The sequence below is a fragment of the Paramormyrops kingsleyae genome, chromosome 18 (assembly GCF_048594095.1).
Source record: "Paramormyrops kingsleyae isolate MSU_618 chromosome 18, PKINGS_0.4, whole genome shotgun sequence".
In the NCBI taxonomy this organism is placed as follows: Eukaryota; Metazoa; Chordata; class Actinopteri; order Osteoglossiformes; family Mormyridae; genus Paramormyrops; species Paramormyrops kingsleyae.
Genome location: NC_132814.1, coordinates 24993390 through 25013127, shown reverse-complemented (window position 1 = coordinate 25013127; position 19738 = coordinate 24993390). Strand labels below are relative to the sequence as shown.

The window sequence follows — 19738 nt, the reverse complement described above, 5'->3', positions numbered from 1 at the left end:
AAGTATTACAGAAAGCCACTCACTAGGTTGCCCACAGAGAGAACCGACTCAAAATGGGGCGTCATAGGATAGTGTTCCATGGCCATGAAGAGGGTGTTCAGAACAATGCAGATGGTGATGGCCAAATCCACAAAAGGGTCCATAACGATCAGGTTGACAATCTCCTTGATCTTCAGCCACACTGGACAGCACTCCCAAATCAGGAAGGTGTTTGCGAACTTGTACCAGCATGGAGGACACTTGCGCTGGGACTCCTCCAGCTCTGTGAGGTCAATAAATGGAAGGAGTAAAAGGTGTCAATGCTGGAATGTCACAGACTTATTCCCAACAACTTGGACTCAGTATCACAGTTTCTGAAAAGAAATCCACCCATGTCAGTTTCGACCGCCGAAGGTTTCCATGAAATTCAGCGAGCTTTCAAAGAGGCTCCTCTTGTCTTTTTCCCACCAAAGGGAAAAAAGCAATTCATGGCAATTCGATGAAAAACAGAAGGGACAGAGAAACACAAAATACTATTACCCTCAACCAAAGTGTTGGTGATGACACTCATGACACTGTTCGCCCGTTCTTTGCGGCCAAAGGATGTGTTGAGTTGGTCCATAGATACCATCAAGGAGCCCGAGAGCTTCTTCTTCACCTCCACCTCTGTAGTGGGCTGTCAAGGAGGAAAATAGCACTGTGAGAAAAATATCTGGGAAATTCTCTGTTTACTGCCATGCGACTGCAGGGGTAGCCCCAAAGGAATGCTTCATTTTGTGCCTCGGTTGGTCAGTACTTGTTTCCTTTTTGTAGCTATCAAGTATCACTTGAGTATATAAAATGTAAGTACTAATTTTTACTCCCAATTGAAGTGTCTACCTTTAAAAAGTAACATTGCGGGTTCAGACACAGAAGGAGCAGTCATGATGATTATTTGAGCTGAGACAAGCTTAACCTATAATGCAATTTGTCTCTAATGATCTGAAACACTGCTGTAAGTATGTGGCTTTCAACAGAAAAGGCAACTGGTAGAACATGCCGCCTGCACCCTGCTGAAAAAACCAGTTCGATCAGCTTAAGCTGGTTAAGATGGTTGACCAATTTATGATATAGTTTACTAGCTTAAGGTATGTTTTCACATGAAGGTTTGATCGTTTAACAGGTCATACTAGCATGACTAGCTTGATGATCTGACCACACCAGCATGACCAAGTAGTAACCCACCCAGCTAAACCATCAAAGACCAGCAAGAACTGGGACATGACCATCTAAGACCATCTTATACCACCCTAGACCAACTAGAACCAGCTAAAACCAGCTATCAGCATAAGCTGGTTTTAGCTGTTTTTTCCAGCAGGACACTCATTGTAGCCCTTACTCTGCTTGTGAAGTTAGTTTTAAAGGTTTAGATTAGAATCCACAATCAAAATTCAACCCGTCTCATCAAAAACACACAAAAGTGTTTCCTTACCAAAAAGCCATGTTCCACTAACCCATATTAATTGTTAGACACCATGTATAGGAAAGGTTTGAAGTATGTGCAGAGGTTTGCATGCATGGTCATGCATCAGGTTAGACAAAGTATTACAGAAATAAATAAAAAATGTGTGCAAAGCATTGCTTTTTACCCATGCCAAATGAGAATTATACAGAAACTGGGTTGGTGAGGTACACGAGGGAACTACCAGGTTAACTAGGATGAAAAAATTATTGTGAACCTGATTTGCCTAGTAGGTGAAAGGATCTAACAAATACATTAAATCAAACACCATTTTTACATTGTAGCACATAAAATATAGGCAGTGCAGTAGCTAATAACGCAGCCTCACACCCTTAGGCTCGTGGGCTACATTTACTGACTTAGCAGACACCTTTGTTCAAAGCAACATACACATCCCACCTCTTGCGGAAGTTCCGGGAGTCTCTCGCATATTGACAGCAGCCCCCTGACAGGCGCGAATGACGTAATTCCGCAGAGAATTAAAGGCGATATAATGTCATTCCATACAAGTGAGGAGAGTTTGATGTCAGAGTTCAGGGTCGGCCAGCATCTAGCGCCCCTGGATCAGTTAAGGTTTGGGGCCTTGCTCAAGGGCCCAAAGGTGATATTACTGGCTGGCTATGACCTTCTAAAGATGGGTACAGATCCCAAATTTACAGAGCTACTCCCCTAACTCTCTGTGTGGATTTTGGTGGCTCACTGCAGCCATGTTCTGTTAAAATGATCATGGAAGACAGAACGATGCAAAAAGATACAAAAAGCACCATATCATGCTACTATGGGTTAGCAGGCCTTTCCTGTATTTTCTTCACACATTCCCATATTCCCATGCAATCAGTTTTGAACTAAAACTATGCATTCCTCCAGCTGACACAGTCAAGTGAAAGACTGGTTAGCAAATCCTTGCACAGCCACTTAAACAAACCAACAGGCTTCAGCTTTGTTTGTGGCACACATCCTGGTCAATTTCCTCTGGTTGCAAACCCCTATTACATACATTAGCAAATTCTGAGAAATGGAAGGGAACAAACAGGAAACAATGTATCAAATGTCTGCTTGCTATGTCTATGTACAGCATACTGCTTTTCTTTTTTTTTTTAAATCTGGCATTGCGGGGCAGCATACAGAACATTCAGATAGGAAGGAAAGAGAGAAGAGACAGAGAAAAAAAACAAAGGGACATCCCAAAAAGAGAGGAAGATACAGTCCCATGCCTAGACTGAACTAGTCATTGACTTCCTTACACTGTCGTCAGAAGCTGCCTTATCTATTTTCACCTCAGGCAGTAGGCGTCCGGGGCCGATGAGTGACACCACTCCGTTGCAGTCCACCGTGCTGTTCCTCTTGCCATGATATCCACTGTAGCTGCTGCGACGGTAAGGGCTGAACAAGGAGCCGCGCCGCTCGTCGCTCTCCTCCACCGTGCTGTGCTCGTCATCCGCAAACTCGTTTTCAGAGCCCACGTCTTTGCGGCCTTTAAAGCTAAAGATGCTGCTCTTGCTGTTGCGCCGGGAGGGAAAGGGCGAACCTGGGATGCTGAGGAGAGACTGGAAAGGCGAGCACAGGAGACGAGGAGAAAAGGGATAAAGACAAAGTACAAATTATTATAATTACATGAAATGACATTAATATACCAGTCTTTTGCAGAGACCGTGGCACTGAGCAGACATAACAGTAATTACTTCCCACCTGTTAATATGGACTCTACTTCTTACTAATTATTACACAGAAATTAGATACAGATCGACAGCTTGTTACCTTGGTGCCCTTTCAACTGATATTATCAATGTATGACTTCAGATCAGGTTTGGCGTCATGGGGGACATTTGCAGGCCATGCCCCCCCAAATGAGCCACTGTGCCCCTTCAGACGCCGCCCACTAAGGACATCTTTTATTTTAATTTCATTTTTTTTATAGCTGTAATAGCTCACCATGACCCTCCACCCCCCAAGGAACAACTTTTCTTCCTAGAGTAGAAAGTCTTGGTCACAGCCATCAGACTTATTTTGGTAGCAACTCTGCTTCAGATTAAATCCTTTTCAGACTTTGTGTCTTTCTATAACATTCTACTAAGCAGGCATGATAAGATCAGATTTTAGGGTATATTCACATTAGAGAAGTCAAAAAAAGTAATGAAAATCCCAACACATCGTACTGCATTTTTAAAAAATTTATCCACATGTGTTTTTTTCCCCGCATTTTCATCTCATGTTTGTGTGCATTTTTTTGCATCGTTATACCTTTTTAATATTGTGTTTTATTATACGTGTTTATTATTGTACATATATAAATATGATTGAAATATGCAAGTCAGAAAACCAGATATATTGAGAAGACACTGGAATTGTAGGGTGGGTTTGAGAGATTTTGAGGAGATAGGATGGAGATTTTGGTGTGGAGATCGCAGGTTGTTTCTGGCGTCAGATTCTGACTTGCTTAAAAGTGTATTCAGAGCTTCTTTTAGTTTTAGTGCTCATAGTGGAAATTATATGCCGCAGAAGGTTTACCTGTGGGTTCTGGGTCTATACCCTGCTAACTGAGAGAAGGCAAAGGGCAGTTCTGAACCCTCCATGAGGATGTGAAGAGACATCCAAACATGTCTGTGGGAAAAAGAGGGACTAAAACGCAGACAAACGCTCTGGAATGCGTTTGTATCCATTTCATTGTCATCAACAGGAGTGTGCAGCACAGAGAAATGCATGCAGCAGTGCATTTTCCAAATGCATTTAGCATTTTCCAAATGCGTGCAATGCCGCGCACTAGTGGGAGCATCACACATTGTTTTCTATGCTATGTATGATGTTCTACCTTATCGTGAACCGTGTGCGTTGATGAGATGTGCATTGTAACGCGCATAGTGGGAACGAGCCCTTACAGGCACTGTCCTTAAAAAATGAACTATTCTGATCGTAGCGCTGTTGCAACATATTTTTTTCCTGAGACATTCCCTCTTTTCGCTCTTCCGCTAAGATTGCGGTCCAGACCAAATGAGGCTCACCAAGGTGTTCCCCTTTTCCCATACCTGGTTCATGATGGAAGACTTCCTGCCCAGCCGGTTGTCTGGGAAACGAAATCTGCTCCTCTTGCTGCCGTCATCAGACTCTGACTTGACAAACTTCTTTTCGCTGTCACCCTTCTCCTCACTCTGTGATTGCTCTTTCTGCCGCCACTTTTTCTTGCGATTGCGTCGCTCCTTGGCGCTCTTGGAGCTCAGCTTGGACATTTCGGATGAACTGCAGGATAAGTGTCCACCTCCATCATCTTCCACCACGTCCTCGGACACTGTCCCAGCAGAGGTTGCCATAGCTGCTGCCTATCATGTGGAACGATAAGTGGGGAATCAAACAAGGACGGTAAAATGGGAAAAAAATGCTCATCATACCATAAAACTGCCATTTTGAATGTGCAATAAATAATATCGGTAACATTTCTATGAACGTCTTATCTACAACCCTGTTTCCAAAAAAGTTGGGACACTGTGTTATTATGCAGTCTTTCACAGAGAGGTGAAGCTCTCCCCATCTTCACTGCAAGGAGACTCTGCCTCTCTGGGAGGCTCTTTTTATACCCAATCATCTTACTGACCTGTTGGTAATTAACCTAATTAATTGTGAGATATTCAGTCAGGTGTTTTTCTTTTAGCATCACCCAGTCATTTATTGCCACTTTCCAAACTTTTGTAAAACATGTTGCTGGTATCAAATTCACATCAAGCATATATTTGACATAAAACAATACTATGTTGTCTCTGTTCGATTCTAAATCAAATATAGGTTTATAAGATTTGTAAATCACTGCAATCTGTTTTTATTTACATTTTTTGGAAACAGGGTTATATAACAATCTATGAACAGGAGTACAAAGCATGAACATGGCTATAAATATTTATAAAAAAACATAACATGTTATAGCTATGTTGATTATGCATTATGAATGCTTTATAAAGCTGTATGCAGTATAGATACCTTCATAATGCAACACAAAACATCCTTAATACTTATACTGACTATTATAATGCATCATGAAGGTAACTATAGTACATTACAGATGAGAGCTTCACTGGAGCTTATGAAGTATTATAATGAGAACTATTGATTCCTTATGACTGTCAATAGAAGTTGCCGTAATGTTTTATTAATTCTTATACCCAGGGGCGCCGCCAGGGGGGGGAAGGTTAGAACGATTCTAGGGGCCCAGCACTGACATGGGGCCCTGTTAGGGGCTTTACCTTTTCGCAAAAGGGAGGGGGGAGGGGGCAAAATTCTAATCTTTCATGGGGCCCAAGATTTCTGGTGGCACCCCTGCTTATACCGACCATTATAACGCTATATGAAAGTATCTATGGTGCATTATACATGACATTTTTAAGTAAATCGTTACCATAATAAGAGAAAAGCTGAAACAATTATATATTACAAATTTCGTATAGGAAAAGAAGCAAATCATGAATATGGCAAAGAACTGAAGGAAGTAAAAACTGATGCAAATCCTGAAGCACACAAACAAAAACAGACATGAAGAGCGACACACGGCAGCAGCAGCAAACCTGGGCGTCCTCCTGCTGCTTCTTCAGCTGCTCCAGCATGGCTTTGAACTCGGCTTCTTTCCGCTCAGCCTCCTCCATCGTGGCCTGGTTTTGCTCCTCGTAGGCCATGGCCACCACAGCCAAGATGAGGTTCACCAGGTAGAAGGAGCCCACGAAGATCACCAGCACAAAGAAGATCATGTACGTCTTCCCTGCAGCTCTCAACGTCTGCAACAAAGTGGCGAAACAACAGTCCAGTGCTTATAGTGTGGTACTATGCTGAATGCTATTGTGGATGCAGCTCCAGCTTCTCAAATTACATTATATACCCAATAAATGCTAGAAAAATACAGGATAATAAAGGATTAATATGAACTACAGACAGTAAGACAAATCAAAACGCTAAAGTTTCAGGTGCTCAGTGATACCGAAATAATACCAAAATGCAATAATCAAATATATCAATATATCCAATATAACTGCAGAGGTCCAACATGCTACATATTGTGAAATTCTGTTAAAGGGGAACTTATCTAGTTCATCAACTTGAAATGTATCTACTATTGGTATTTAGTCAGAAATTTATATAACTACCTATACTTTCCCAAGACATTTAGCCAGGAGCCAGAAATAACTAAAACAGCAGTGAGAATATTTGCTGGAGGATGTGAGGGAAGAACCTTATATTGGTCTTTTGGATAATCTCTTAATTGAAAGAGCAGGTGTTAGATCGCTCTTATTGTGATTATAGTCGACTTCAAGCAATCCTGCATCGTCAGCTGATTTCAGGTTGATGCATTACCACGCTTTCTTAATTTTGTGCAGGTGGATCACAGCTATGGTATGACCTGTTATACTCACTGAGCACTGAGAGGTGTTCCCGTTTAATTTTATAATGTATTATATGAGGTGGGTAATACTCATATTATGAATTACATTTTTTTATTTTAATGTAATGCAATCATAAATAATTGCTTAATTAATTCACTCCTTCTGGTGAAATATTTGAATGTAGTGCAACAGAAGACACAAAAACTCGAGCCTAGTGTAAGTGTTCCCCCTGTTACACTAAAGCCAAAAGGTACTGTGTGAAATGTAAGACCACAGCAAACTTTACTAAAAACATGGCCTTGTTTCCCTGATCTCTTATTAGGAGGCAGAGATAAGAGCTTCTGCACGACTCTTGTGTGGCATGAGCGGTTCTATGACATCGACAGGACACCTTTTAACTTGCTGAGTAGATTCAGATTCATATGACCTCAGTTACATCAATGACAAAAGATTTGCTCAGTCCATGCAATGACAGTAATAGTACACCGATCAGCCATAACATTAAAACCACCTGTCTGATATTGTGTACGTCCCCCTTTTGCCGCTAAAACAGCTCTGACCTGTCGAGGTTTGGACTGCCACTGTAATGAGATAATTAATGTTATTCACTTCATCTATCAGTGGTTTTAATGTCATGGCTGATCGGGGTACAAAATATGTGGAATAACAACTTCTCATGGAAAAACATCTCTTCTACATATGCACCTGGGTCTAAATTCGGATTTTAAAAAAGCATTAATTGTGACAATGCCCATCCAAGACTGTGTCACTATTTCTGGTAGTATACGCTCCCCTTCTGCTGGGCACTGAAGCTGAGCAAGCAGCTCAGCATTCAGAAACAAAATGATTTCACTGAGCAGCAGGCAGTCAGGCCATCTGGTATGTTGCATATGTGCTTTGCCACAAAGGCACCTCTGGGACGTCCACACGCATGCCGCTCCGGCCTACGGACAGCACCTCAGACAGCGACCACCTGTCACGTTTCGGGACAGCCAGCTAGCAAGCTGCCGCAGAGCCTTGCCACAGCCACCCGCGGCCAATGATCAAACCGGCCGCAGCCATTTCCCAAACACAGCCCACCTTAAAAGGGCCTCACTGAGCAGGGGACTGTACCACCCAGCAGGGTTTCTTGCTTAGCAGGATAACTTGCCGGATTTAAGGTAGTCTGGGCTAAATGTTGATGAACAAAGATTGAGGTCATTTAAACTGGGGTACCTTAACCGACAAATCTCTCTTCATGATATAGGCCCTAGGTCTGTAAAGCTGCTGGAACATAGAGTAGTGGTTCTAATTGGAACAATCTGTTCTCTGTTTATTTGTGTTTTCTTTTTTCTATTGTGAATTTTTACTCCTCCTTTGTTGTTTCCTTTGAAAAAATGCCTATTGTTGGAGTGTCAACAGTGTCCTCCTGGGTGGTTCCTGGATAAACACAGGCCATCCAGGGCTGATGCTCATTGATCCACTGTTTCCAATGCTTTTATTTAGCTTGGCCCTGTGACAATAGGTGCGTTTACACCGAACCTGGTCCCGGGCTGTCTCAACCTGGGAATTCTGAAGCTCCTGGCCACTTTCGTGTGTCACTTTCACACTGCACAACAGTACTGGGAACTTTATGCTAAATAAACATGGGAGACACAGAAAGCTTGTAGGTTAAACTATGCAACAAATTATCGAAATTACACCACCATCTAAAAACCATGGAGAGTGAACAAGCTGTTTTGTTAAGCTATTTGTTAGTTACCGGGGGGGGGGGGGGGGGGGGAATTGGTCTCAAAATGGGACACAACCTTTTATTCATATGTTATTCATATGAACTACTACATGTTTATATTTTATTATTAAATCTTGTCTGCAAATTTATCTTTCGGTTTCATGTGCGTATTCCGCTAAAAATTAATGTAACGTTTTCCGCTAATAAGCGCTGGCAAGTTTCACCACCGGCACTGGTGGTATTAGGCAAAAGTATATCGGTTATTGATCTAATTTTCTGATGCAGAAATATGGAGATGCAAGCAAAAACTGCATTCATTAAATGTAACTGATATAATATAACTGGTAATTCCATCTGCTCAATATTTGCTCTGCTAATTATATCTCTTTGCTCCGCACTACTGCATAACTTCCAAGTTAAGACCGGTGCTTGTGGTCAAGTAATCAGCAAGCTATTGCTGTAATTTCCTCCCCAGCAGTTCATACTCAAATGAAAAGTACCTAGTCTGCAGAAGGTACTAAAAAAGGGTTCTGGAACTGCTTCTGAGGAGCTACAATTAAACTAAATTGAGTTAAAAAGAGTTCCTGTGGTGTGAATGCAACAAAAGTTATATGAGATTCTGGTTCCTGACAAGAGTTCCTGTGGTGTGAATGCACCAAAAGTTATATGAGATTCTGGTTCCTGACAAGAGTTCCTGTGGTGTGAATGCAACAAAAGTTTCCGGTTCTGGAATGAGATTCTGGTTCCTGACAAGAGTTCCTGTGGTGTGAATGCAACAAAAGTTTCCGGTTCTGGAATGAGATTCTGGTTCCTGACAAAAGTTCCTGTTGTGTGAAAGTGCCTAATATGCACAAAAACAAAAGCGTGTTTACCAGTTGGTACAAGTTCTCCCAGAAGTCCTGTGTCATGAGGCGGAAGAGAGCCAGGAAAGCCCAGCCGAAGCTATCGAAACTGGTGTAGCCGTAGTTCGGATTCCTGCCGGCCTTCATGCACATGTAACCTTCAGGGCATCGACTAGGAGACCGAGAGACACATGTTCCATTTCAGTGACGTGTTATTTTCAGTTATTGTGAGGTTTATATAGATGCTTGTGTGCTCAGATTGCTTTGTCACACTGGAGTGTGCTAAATACTGTATGTATGAGCATGAAATAATATCTTTACACTTAAATCATTCCCAGGATACATCACACAGATAAAATTCTATGTATTTATACAATACTTGTCTTATAAGTCGATTATAATTAGATGTTCCATTTGATACGTGCATTACTACCCACTTCAAAATCATCAAATGCAAGTACGTCATTTTTGAGAATGGCATATGTGGCTTGTAGTCAATTATCTAGCAGGCTAGCAAGAAAGGTTGGTTTACATAATTATGAAATAATAAATGAAACAATCATACAAACCTGCCTTCCTCTTAAATACACCGTTATAAACCCAAATGTTGGTTTTAAAAATGTCACCGTAGCACCTATATTTCACTTCTATTTCACTTTCTTTCATAACCAACTTACCCTGAATCTGAGCTGTTTCCACATAAAAGAGCATCCAGTTGTCCAGGGATAAAATAAAAATTGGCTGAAAATTGAGAAAACAGGCGAAACCCTGTTAAATTAGATCGACCGCATAGCAATGTTTGTGTATACTATGCTATCTGTAAAAAATTGCAAGATTCATGTGAAACTATTATGACTATTATGAGAAAATTTCGTTGGAAGCTCAGCTGGATCTAAAAAGTTGAACCCGGTGTCCTGGAGACATCTCATGTTACTCTAACTTTAAGTATGCTTGGAAATTAATCTGTTTAAAACTGTCTGATATAAGATGAGCTTGTTTAGCTCCTGTTGATCTTATTTTTCAGATACCATATATTATACTCTAAAATATTATTTGCCAAATGATCCACTGATACCATAGTTTCTTTTTATTACTCTTAGGAGAATTACTTCCTATATATATATATATATATATTACTGAGTTAAAATCGAATATAGTGATTCTCCAGAAAAATACAAAACAAGCAGCTTTGAACTGGGAACACTGCATATGGCCTCACTGTCGTTCTTGATGTACTCGTCCCAGTCGAAGCCGCGACTCCCATTGTTAAGGTAGCTCTCCGTGCTGTTGATAGGCCAGATGACACACTTTTGCCGTAGGTTGCCCATGAAGAGCTGCAGTCCAATCAGGGCGAAGACACTCAGGCAAAAGACTGTGAGGATCATCACGTCTGACAGTTTCTTTACTGACTGGATCAGGGCACCGACGATGGTCTTCAAACCTGCAGGACAACGAGCAGGTGGGGACACCATACCGGACTGGATTTCTGCTTTTTTCATACATTCTACAGGCAGCCCCTGGGTTAAGAAGGTCTGACTTACGGAAACTCGTACTTACGAACAGATTGCCATAAAGCCTATTATATTCAATAATAGCGTATTTTATAAAATAAAGCCTATTACATAAAAATTTTGGTTAAATACATTAGTTCGCAATAATAAGCGCATGCACTACTTTGTGACACTACTGAAAATATTGTGTAGCTTCAGTGGTTCGTCGTCGTAAGGTAAGGTACAGCACCGTATGTACTTACTTTTATTATGTACTGTATTACTATTTTTCCTACTTACCTACAAATTCACCCTAAAGACAGTGTTAGAGAACAGAACTTGTCTGTAACCTCGGAACTGCCTGTATATGACTACTAGACTAGGTGTGATATCATTGCCATTGTTCTGCCATACATTTCCCATTCAAGATGCAATAATTACGTCCTTTATGTCACTAAGCTAAAACGTCTCTTACGCAGATCAAAACATGTTTCATTTTTAAAATTATAATATGGCATTCTTACCACACCATTTCCAGATTGAATGAGAATTTTTGAAGAAGTACATAAATTTGCAATGAAACAGTTCCAGATTGTAGTTACTTTGTTGGCTTCCTGTCTTATGTAACAAACACCAACATATAATTAAGTGACAAGCATACACCAGTCATTGTATATACTCTTGTGTTGTTAAAACACAAAGAATAGGGAAGTTTTTTAATCCTACATATATTTTCAGAGTGATTAATTTTGACAGCTAAGGTACACATTTAAAGAATGCATATTGAGCAGGATTCCAGATTGTTAGGTATTATTTCAGATTTACCTACTGTAACAGATCAACAGATAATCAACTGATAATCCCTGAACATTTGGTCAGTGTTAAAGCTAGCATTCCAAAAACACAAAGAACAAGAAAAACTTAGGAGTCATCTCACTTTTTAATAGTTCATGAATGGCTTAAAAGAATGTATATAGTATTTTACTATAAGAGTGAAAATACGTCTGCAATGATAACGCTGTCATGTACAGCATATCCCTTGATGCCTCAGGACTGTGGTGGTTATGACAGCCTGTAAGGAGTGAGAGGACTCCTAAAGATAAAGAAATGGACGACATATTTCACTGATCAGACAAAAACTGCGGCACAAAAAAGAACAAAACTAAACAGATCAGGAGGACAGGCAGAAAAAAATTATAATCCCATGCAGTGCATTTAAACGCCAAGGCTGAAGAACAATTATTTAAATTCAGTGCCATCAAGGCTTGCTTAAAGTTGTGATAATTAAGTACTTGGAAAATCCCCAAGTATCACCCTATTTTTAATGCCTTCTAACACCTACTTTATGGATTTCTTGAAAATGTTGTCTTTAAAACTTTTATTATACTTTTTCTCTAAATAGTCTAAATGGTACAAGCAGTGTTGCACTTACCTAAGATTATGATTATTTTATATAAATCTGTACCATTATCATTCTCAGTATTTTTCAAAATTGATAAACTGGGTTATTCTATTTTTGATTGCTTCTGTAAAATCGGCTATAAAACATTTTGTGGCAAACTAGCCTGTGAAGATGGGAACCATAAAACGAGTATAAAGTATCAAGATTCTAATATGCTGCAGGCTCCCCTTGTGGTGGTCAGAATATAAATGGAAAACAAAGCGCACAGCTGGCCTCTTTTTTCTCTTACATGCATTCACCATCGGCTTATGCGTGGGCTTTACATGCACTTAGGCAAGAAACACACTTTGGGCCATATTCTTCCATGTGCGTAAGTTAAAAAAGTGCATGGCTGCGCACACTTTACACTTAAGCATATTTACACTTAACTCCATGCTCAGGCCAGATATACCCTTGAGGGTCTATTCTCCTATCAAATGCATATGTCAAAAAAGAGCTTAAAAAGATATTCACATAGTCCAACTGCACATTCCTAACAAGCATATAGGCCTGTTATATATTATTCCAAACCAAATGCTAGTCACTGCCACTAGAAACTGATACATCTACAACATCAAGCACAAAATGGTTACAAAGTGTCCTGGTGAATTCCTTTTGTTAGGAACCCCTGATCTTGTGTATGAATGAAACAATATATTCAAAATACGGGACAAATTGTGTCCCGTATTGTTTCAAAATGCAGCTGGCATGGAAAGATTAGCATTTCATGATCCATCTGGAAACATGCGATGCAACGTCCATCATTTGAAGTGCATCAAGAAGAGCAATATTCTTGGCTGCTTCTGTCTTTGCAGCTGTCTCCCTCAGTCCCACTCTTGCAAGTACATGCACTGTGGCTTAGGATGGCCTAACTGACCTAACTGATTTGTGTTGAGAAGGCAGATGTAACTTCTGGTTAAATGGTAATATATTTGTATATACTAATATATTTCTACATACTCTTGTGTTATATAATTCTAATATAATTACATGAATTATTCACATGCATTTTGGATTGTAACATTTACTTCTAAATGTATAATAAATGTAAAAAGTTCAGTTTTGTTATACAGTATATTCTGAACACTGCAATATTGCATTTGGCCATGTAGAGGCATATGAAATAATACAGCCCTCCAGAGCACAAAGTGAAAAATGCAAGTGCTTAAGTCAGTGGCTTTTTGACTTACACACATGGCAGAAAAAAATCTCACAATTTAAGCTACAATGATGACTATTAACACAATTATTATGCAAGTGTTTCAGGTTGCTTGTAGAAATCCTGTCCATTTTGGTCATGTTGGCCATTCAGGGTTAGAGACTTTGGTCAAACTCACTGCCCTTTATATTATTATGCTGAAAGAACCAGGCACAAAGCCAGAAAGTCTTCGGATGTAATGCAACGAACCTCGAGCTTACGTCCATATGACTTCAATATTTGATAAATTCCTAGGTTCATATTACAAAAGCTTTCTGGAACTAAAAGTGCCAATTTCTTACCTATATGATTACTGTTTAATCATGTCGGTGAAGACTACATCCACCCATCTTTCAAAAGCACTTGTCCAATGGTGCCAAGATTAACCCTGGAGCCCAACCCAGGAAGCACAGCATAGAAGGCAGAGGACACCCTAGCTGAGATACTACGCCATTGTAGGACACGGGGGGACCAACCAATACATCCCCCCAAAAGAAAAAAATCCAAAAATTGGTAGAGACCTTAAACCCCCCAGTATTCAACCCAAAGTTATGCCCTTGTCATAGGCAGGGTTGCCAACCTTGAATCTATGATTTTACTGACAAATGTCCATTTTTACTGACTTACCATATTTTTTACTGACCCTATTTTCCCCCTTTTTTAAGTTTTATGGATAGTCAAAGTGATTTAGGGATTTACGGACAAGGGTGAATTTAATATGGACTGTCTGTGAATTTATAAACAGCTGACAACCCTGGTCACGGGGCATCAACTCCACAAAATCACAGTATAAGGGCAACACAGAGGCAGCACTTCACCTAATCCTGTATTGGCAGTGTCAGAGGACACGAGAGCTCCCAGAGGAAGCTCGTGCTAACACACGGAAAACACACTCTTCACACACACAGCATGGAGCACAGATGCAGCCTACAGCCCTGGAGGTGTGAGGACACAGTTCTAAGGAGCTATTATGTTGCCACATGTCATACAGTATTATTGAATGATGAACAAGAGAATTAATGGATATAATTTTCATCAACACTGGTTACTTTCTTATATAATTATAAAAACATATATTAGCTGCATAAAACACAGTTATGTAAATACAAGCTGCAACAGTATTCCTCAACCCGGTCCTCTGAGACCCCCAGACGGTCCTTGTTTTTGCTCCCTCCCAGTTCCCTGCCAGACAGGCCACATTTTTGCTCCCTCCCAGTTCCCTGCCAGACAGGCCACATTTTTGCTCCCTCCCAGTTCCCTGCCAGACAGGCCACATTTTTTGCTTCCTCCCAGCTTTCTGGAGCTAAAACATGACCTGTCTGGGAGTCCCCAAGGAGTGGGCTGAGAAACATTGGTTTAGAACCTGAAATTTCTACTGAGATTTCAGCTTTGCAGGAATGCAGAAATATTTATTACAATAGCAGGAAGCCAATCCTTTCTCTTCTTAGACAGACACAGGTCTGCAGTAGCATATTACTTTTAATCAAGGACTCTTTCAACCTAACCTTAAATCTACTCATTCTATTCAGCGTGCAGTGTGTGATCATTCCATAAATCACTGCCAGTTATAAAGAAAATTAAAATAAATGAAAATGAACAGAAATCAATACAGAAAACATTAAAAAGCAATTTGTTGGGCCAAACTCATAAATAGCTAGTGTTATAAGAAAGCGAGTAAATTGAGAAGCATCATGCAGTATAGAATAAACCACATACTAGGCTTGGCAGTCTTTGGTCTTTGAGATCTCACTAAATTGTACAGTATTCATCATTATGCACATCAAAAAAGTACAGTTGTGACCAAAAATATCGGCACATCTGCAGTTTTTTTAAATAATGGACCAATTTTTTTCACAAAAATTATGACATCATAAATGAGTTTGTGTCAACACAGTGTATTATTTATTTGCATTGAAACAACAGAACAAATTGGCAAAAAAAGCCAAATCTAATCTTATTTTACACAAAATTGTCTAAGGAGCTAAGAAATGGAACTGTAGAAAAGCATGGACAGAGCTACAAGTCTGTCAACAGAGAACTTCACATTCCAGGGTCCAGTATATGCTATGTTATGAAGAAATTTAAGGTCCATGGCACTGTATCTAACTGGCCTGAATGTGAACAGAAGCGAAAAACTGATTGCAGAGAAAGATTGCCTGAATGGTGTAAAAGGAACCTTGATCAAGCAGATTCAAGCTGACCTTCAGACACAAGATGCAACACTTTTAAATCACACTATCTGATGTAATCTCAATGAAAATGGACTCTATGATAGGAGATCCATGAGGACTCCACTCCTTACACAGAGACGTAAAAGCTAGACTGAGTTCACAAAAACACACCTGCGGAAGTCAAAATCCTTCTGGGAGAATGTTCTTTGGGGCAGCTGACATAAGTTAGAGCTCTATGCTCTATGCTCTCAAAACATATCATCTTTTTGTTTACAGAAAACAAAAGGAACCATTCAAAGAAAAGAACGGTATCCTTACAGTGGGATATGGACGAGGTTCACAGATGTTTTGGGGGTACCCAGCTGTCTGGCCCTGGATGCCTCAGAACAGCGAATGTCATCATGAAGCCCAAAGATTATCATGGCATTGAATGCAATGTAAGAGCAAGTGTCGGAAAGCTTGGTCTCAATTGTGGGTCATGGGCAGGGGTCTCAAAGTCCAGTCCTGGGGGGCTGGAGCCCTGCACAGTTTTTTGGTTTCCCCTCATTTAACACACCTGATTCTACTCCTTGTGCTAATTATCGCACAGCTCTTGAGCTGAATCATTTATGGTGGAACAGGGAAAGAACTAAGCTACACAGGGCTCCGACCCCCCAGGACTGCAGTTTGAGACCCCTGGTCATGGGTCTTTCAGCAGGACAATGCCCCAAAGCACACTTCATGAAGCACCCAGAGATTATTTCAAACCAAGAGCTGGGCTATTTTGAAGTGCCTAATGAGTCCTGATCTAAATTCCATAGAATACTTGTAAAAAGATCTGAAAAAAGTAGCTGGAAAAAGGAACTGGTATATTATCTGAAAAAACTGCAGATGTGCCACCACTGTATGTATTTTTAACACACAAGCCGTACTAAATCATGCGTTTTCAAATAGTCTTAAGCCTTTTCCGTAAGTCACAAACTACTAGTTTGGCTGAGAACTAGCGCTATAGTTCTGCGCAGAATCAGTGCAATTTTTTTCCCTGCATCATTGAATCTTATATGCACAGAAAATGTTGACTTGGCAGGAAAGGTTTCAGCAGGTATAATACCATTAAAAGAGCCTGCATCTTCAAAAGTCTTATACTTCTGATTACCTCATGATACTAACCAAGATAAGCACATAGATGATGGATGGATGGATATGTCTGATTGTGTAAACCTGCTCTCAAATGAAAATATGACAAATGACCAGTCATAAATGAGGCTGTATAAATGTGAGTTAAAATGTATTAAATCTTTTAAAACTACAAAGTGTCTATTTGCACCCGGGTGAAAATAGTCACAGGGCATCTATTCGGCTATTTACACCAGGCCCCCTCGCTCCCAAAAAAATGCAAACACTCATGTTGCATGCATGGTTGCACATCACGTCAATGGCTGAAGGTGCCAAAGGGGGATACGAATATAATAGGTAGGCTACATTAAACACTAAATGTAACCTCGTTCTAGCAATAGGTAGTTAGCTAGAGGCATGCAGTAATCTTGCTAACTAGCATTAGCAATAACTACAGGGCATAACAATTAATTTCCCACAAAAATCCCCTTCTGATATCTAGCACATGGGGAGGAATTTTACATTTTCTGAGGGTGCAAAAACAAACAGTGCAGATTCAATCGCATTAGTCATAGATTTTTTTTGTGAAACATCATTGTTGGCTACTGACATCAGGGTGCAAACAGCATTTGCCGGCTATATATACCCGGGTGCAAATACCATTTTTGGCTAGTGACATAAGGGTGCAAAATAGTGTCTGCCTTAAAAAAATCCATTTCTGCACTTTTAGCACTTGTAATCTTAACTACTCTGGTCCCAAAATGTGCCCTGAAGCTGTAGCTTTGAGAAAAGTACTTTCCACTAAAATATATACTGTATGTATAAATGCTTGAAATAGATGATTTGAGGAAATAGCAAAGTAATTCTGAACTGGAAATTCATTTTTTGTTTAAATGAAGAGTGCATATTAGATTGACAGCAGACTGCAAAGCCTATCAAAAATGTGTTGTACCATTTTTGAATGCTTTTGATTTTAAATGCTCCTTTCCAAAATAATATTTTTTGTAAAACCAAAAAGAAACGACAGCCTCAGTCAGCCTTAGTGTTTAAATTGGATCTCACCTGGAATGACAGAGATAGTTTTCAAAGCTCGGAGAACTCTGAACGTTCTCAGCGCTGACACATTCCCCAGGTCCACAAACTCTGTCACATATCTGGAACAAGGGAGGATCACACACAAACGACAAATGACAAATACACACACTCACGCAAGAGCACTGTACGACAGCCACCAGGAGGAACATCACTCACAGAGCCTTGTCCATCGAGGAAAGAAAGAAAAAAGAACACGAGAAACACATCTAACACCGACCCCGTTTCCCATGCCAACCCCTAGCTCTCTTACCTGGGATTACAGAAATAGTTTTCAAAGCCCTCAGCACCCTGAATGTGCGCAGAGCTGAGACATTGCCTAGGTTTACAAACTCTGTTATATACCTGCAGAATCAAACCAAAGTTACATGTATCGGTTGCACAAGGTAACATTTATGGAAGATAGACGAATACGTGAATCCGGTATATCAATGACCACATTAGTCACTGTTGACAGTCATTTTTGTGTCATTTGTTTCAACTCCATCTGATGGTGATATAAGGGTATGTGACCATCAGCATTAATTCTCTTAGACTGCAACCCACATCACGGATACAAATGGGAGGCTGAAGTCTGGAGACTTCTATAGAACTGCATTCTGGGACTTGTCTCTGAATGGAGGCTGATAGATCCAGTGACAATAGAGAGAGTATTCGGGAATATCATTAGTTAACTGTACTTACTGTATACAGTCACAAATTTTGCACTTAATAAAGAAAAAAATCAGAAACCATTTGCTCCTCAATTTACTTGGCATTATGATTTCTGTGTGTCGTTGATAGTCTTCTGATATAAAACAGGCTCATAAACCTGATCTCATTTCTTTCTCTCTCAATAACACCAACTCGTGTAAGTAACTCAGAACAATACAATCAAATATAAGATCTTAGTCTTAATAGGTCATATTTCTTAGATACGAAGCTGAGGAAAAATCTGAAGTGCTAATGTTACCGTAATGCATTTAAGTCCTGCAGAGTGTGGTCAATTAACGAGTGCAGTGCTTGTTTTGCAGGTTGTATTTTTGTAAAGCAGAAGGCAATGGCTTATCTTGATCACATTATCCAGAACAAGAGAGAAAGACAACAGGTGAAAATAAATGAGAAAACAGGAAAAGGTCGGCAGGAACAGGAAGCGATGTGAGGGAACGACGCCTTTAAGTACTAAAAAGCCCCATAAAGACAAATTAAGAAGCAGTGGAGGACTATAATATTGCAGACTCCCCTGCATTGCAAAGACAAAAAAAAAGCTCATATTACTTAAAAAGCGAACTATAAGGAAGTATTTATTTTAATTCCTCTTTTTTCACAGCACCTTTGTGTATGTAAAGCTCTGTATCGGATATCACCTAGATATCTTGCAAGTCATTCCTCCGGGCAGCTTGCAGAAGAATTGTCTAGCACAAGCTACTGTACTCTGCTGCATGCAACTGGCTGAGAAAAATGACCATGCCCAAAATTCAAATTCAGAGAAATGCCTTTAAATTATTATTTTTTAATTACTGGTCGCAGAAGTAAGAGACCAGTGCACTTCTTCCTCCAGTAATGAAAAGACTGTAAATGAATGAGCATGTGAGCTGATACTCACGCCATGGAGATCACCATGAAGTCCAGCCAGTTCCATGGGTCCCTAAGGAAGGTAAAACCATCTACACAGAATCCACGTGCAATGATTTTCACAGCTGACTCAAACGTATAAATTCCAGTGAAGGTGTACCTGGAAGAAAAGAGCATAACCAAGCTTTACGTAGTGAACTTCCCATCTTTACGTTGTGTCCCACATCCTAAATTTGCAGCTTTGTCAATTAAAAAGTAAAATTTGACAATTCAATTAAAAATTATTCAAAAACATTGTCTGCCTTTT

General features: G+C 40.1%; 1 protein-coding gene across 7 annotated transcripts in view; it reads right to left on the bottom strand.

Moving 5' to 3' along the window:
* Positions 1 to 19738, bottom strand: part of LOC111855210 (sodium channel protein type 8 subunit alpha-like) — a 71023-nt gene that overhangs the window by 32234 nt on the left and 19051 nt on the right. For 2 of the 7 annotated variants that reach the window (XM_072702326.1, XM_072702329.1), the window contains exons 5-14: positions 19463 to 19591; positions 18131 to 18222; positions 10610 to 10831; positions 10068 to 10131; positions 9421 to 9562; positions 6028 to 6234; positions 4504 to 4794; positions 2758 to 3027; positions 520 to 655; positions 24 to 262 (exon numbers count right to left, since the gene is read on the bottom strand). In XM_072702326.1, coding sequence (XP_072558427.1) covers positions 24 to 262; positions 520 to 655; positions 2758 to 3027; positions 4504 to 4794; positions 6028 to 6234; positions 9421 to 9562; positions 10068 to 10131; positions 10610 to 10831; positions 18131 to 18222; positions 19463 to 19591 — 1792 coding nt within the window. Of the gene's footprint in view, positions 1 to 23; positions 263 to 519; positions 656 to 2724; positions 3028 to 4503; positions 4795 to 6027; positions 6235 to 9420; positions 9563 to 10067; positions 10132 to 10609; positions 10832 to 17847; positions 17940 to 18130; positions 18223 to 19462; positions 19592 to 19738 lie in introns of all 7 variants that reach the window. The other 5 variants (XM_072702323.1, XM_072702327.1, XM_072702325.1 and 2 more) reach the window with 3 other exon arrangements.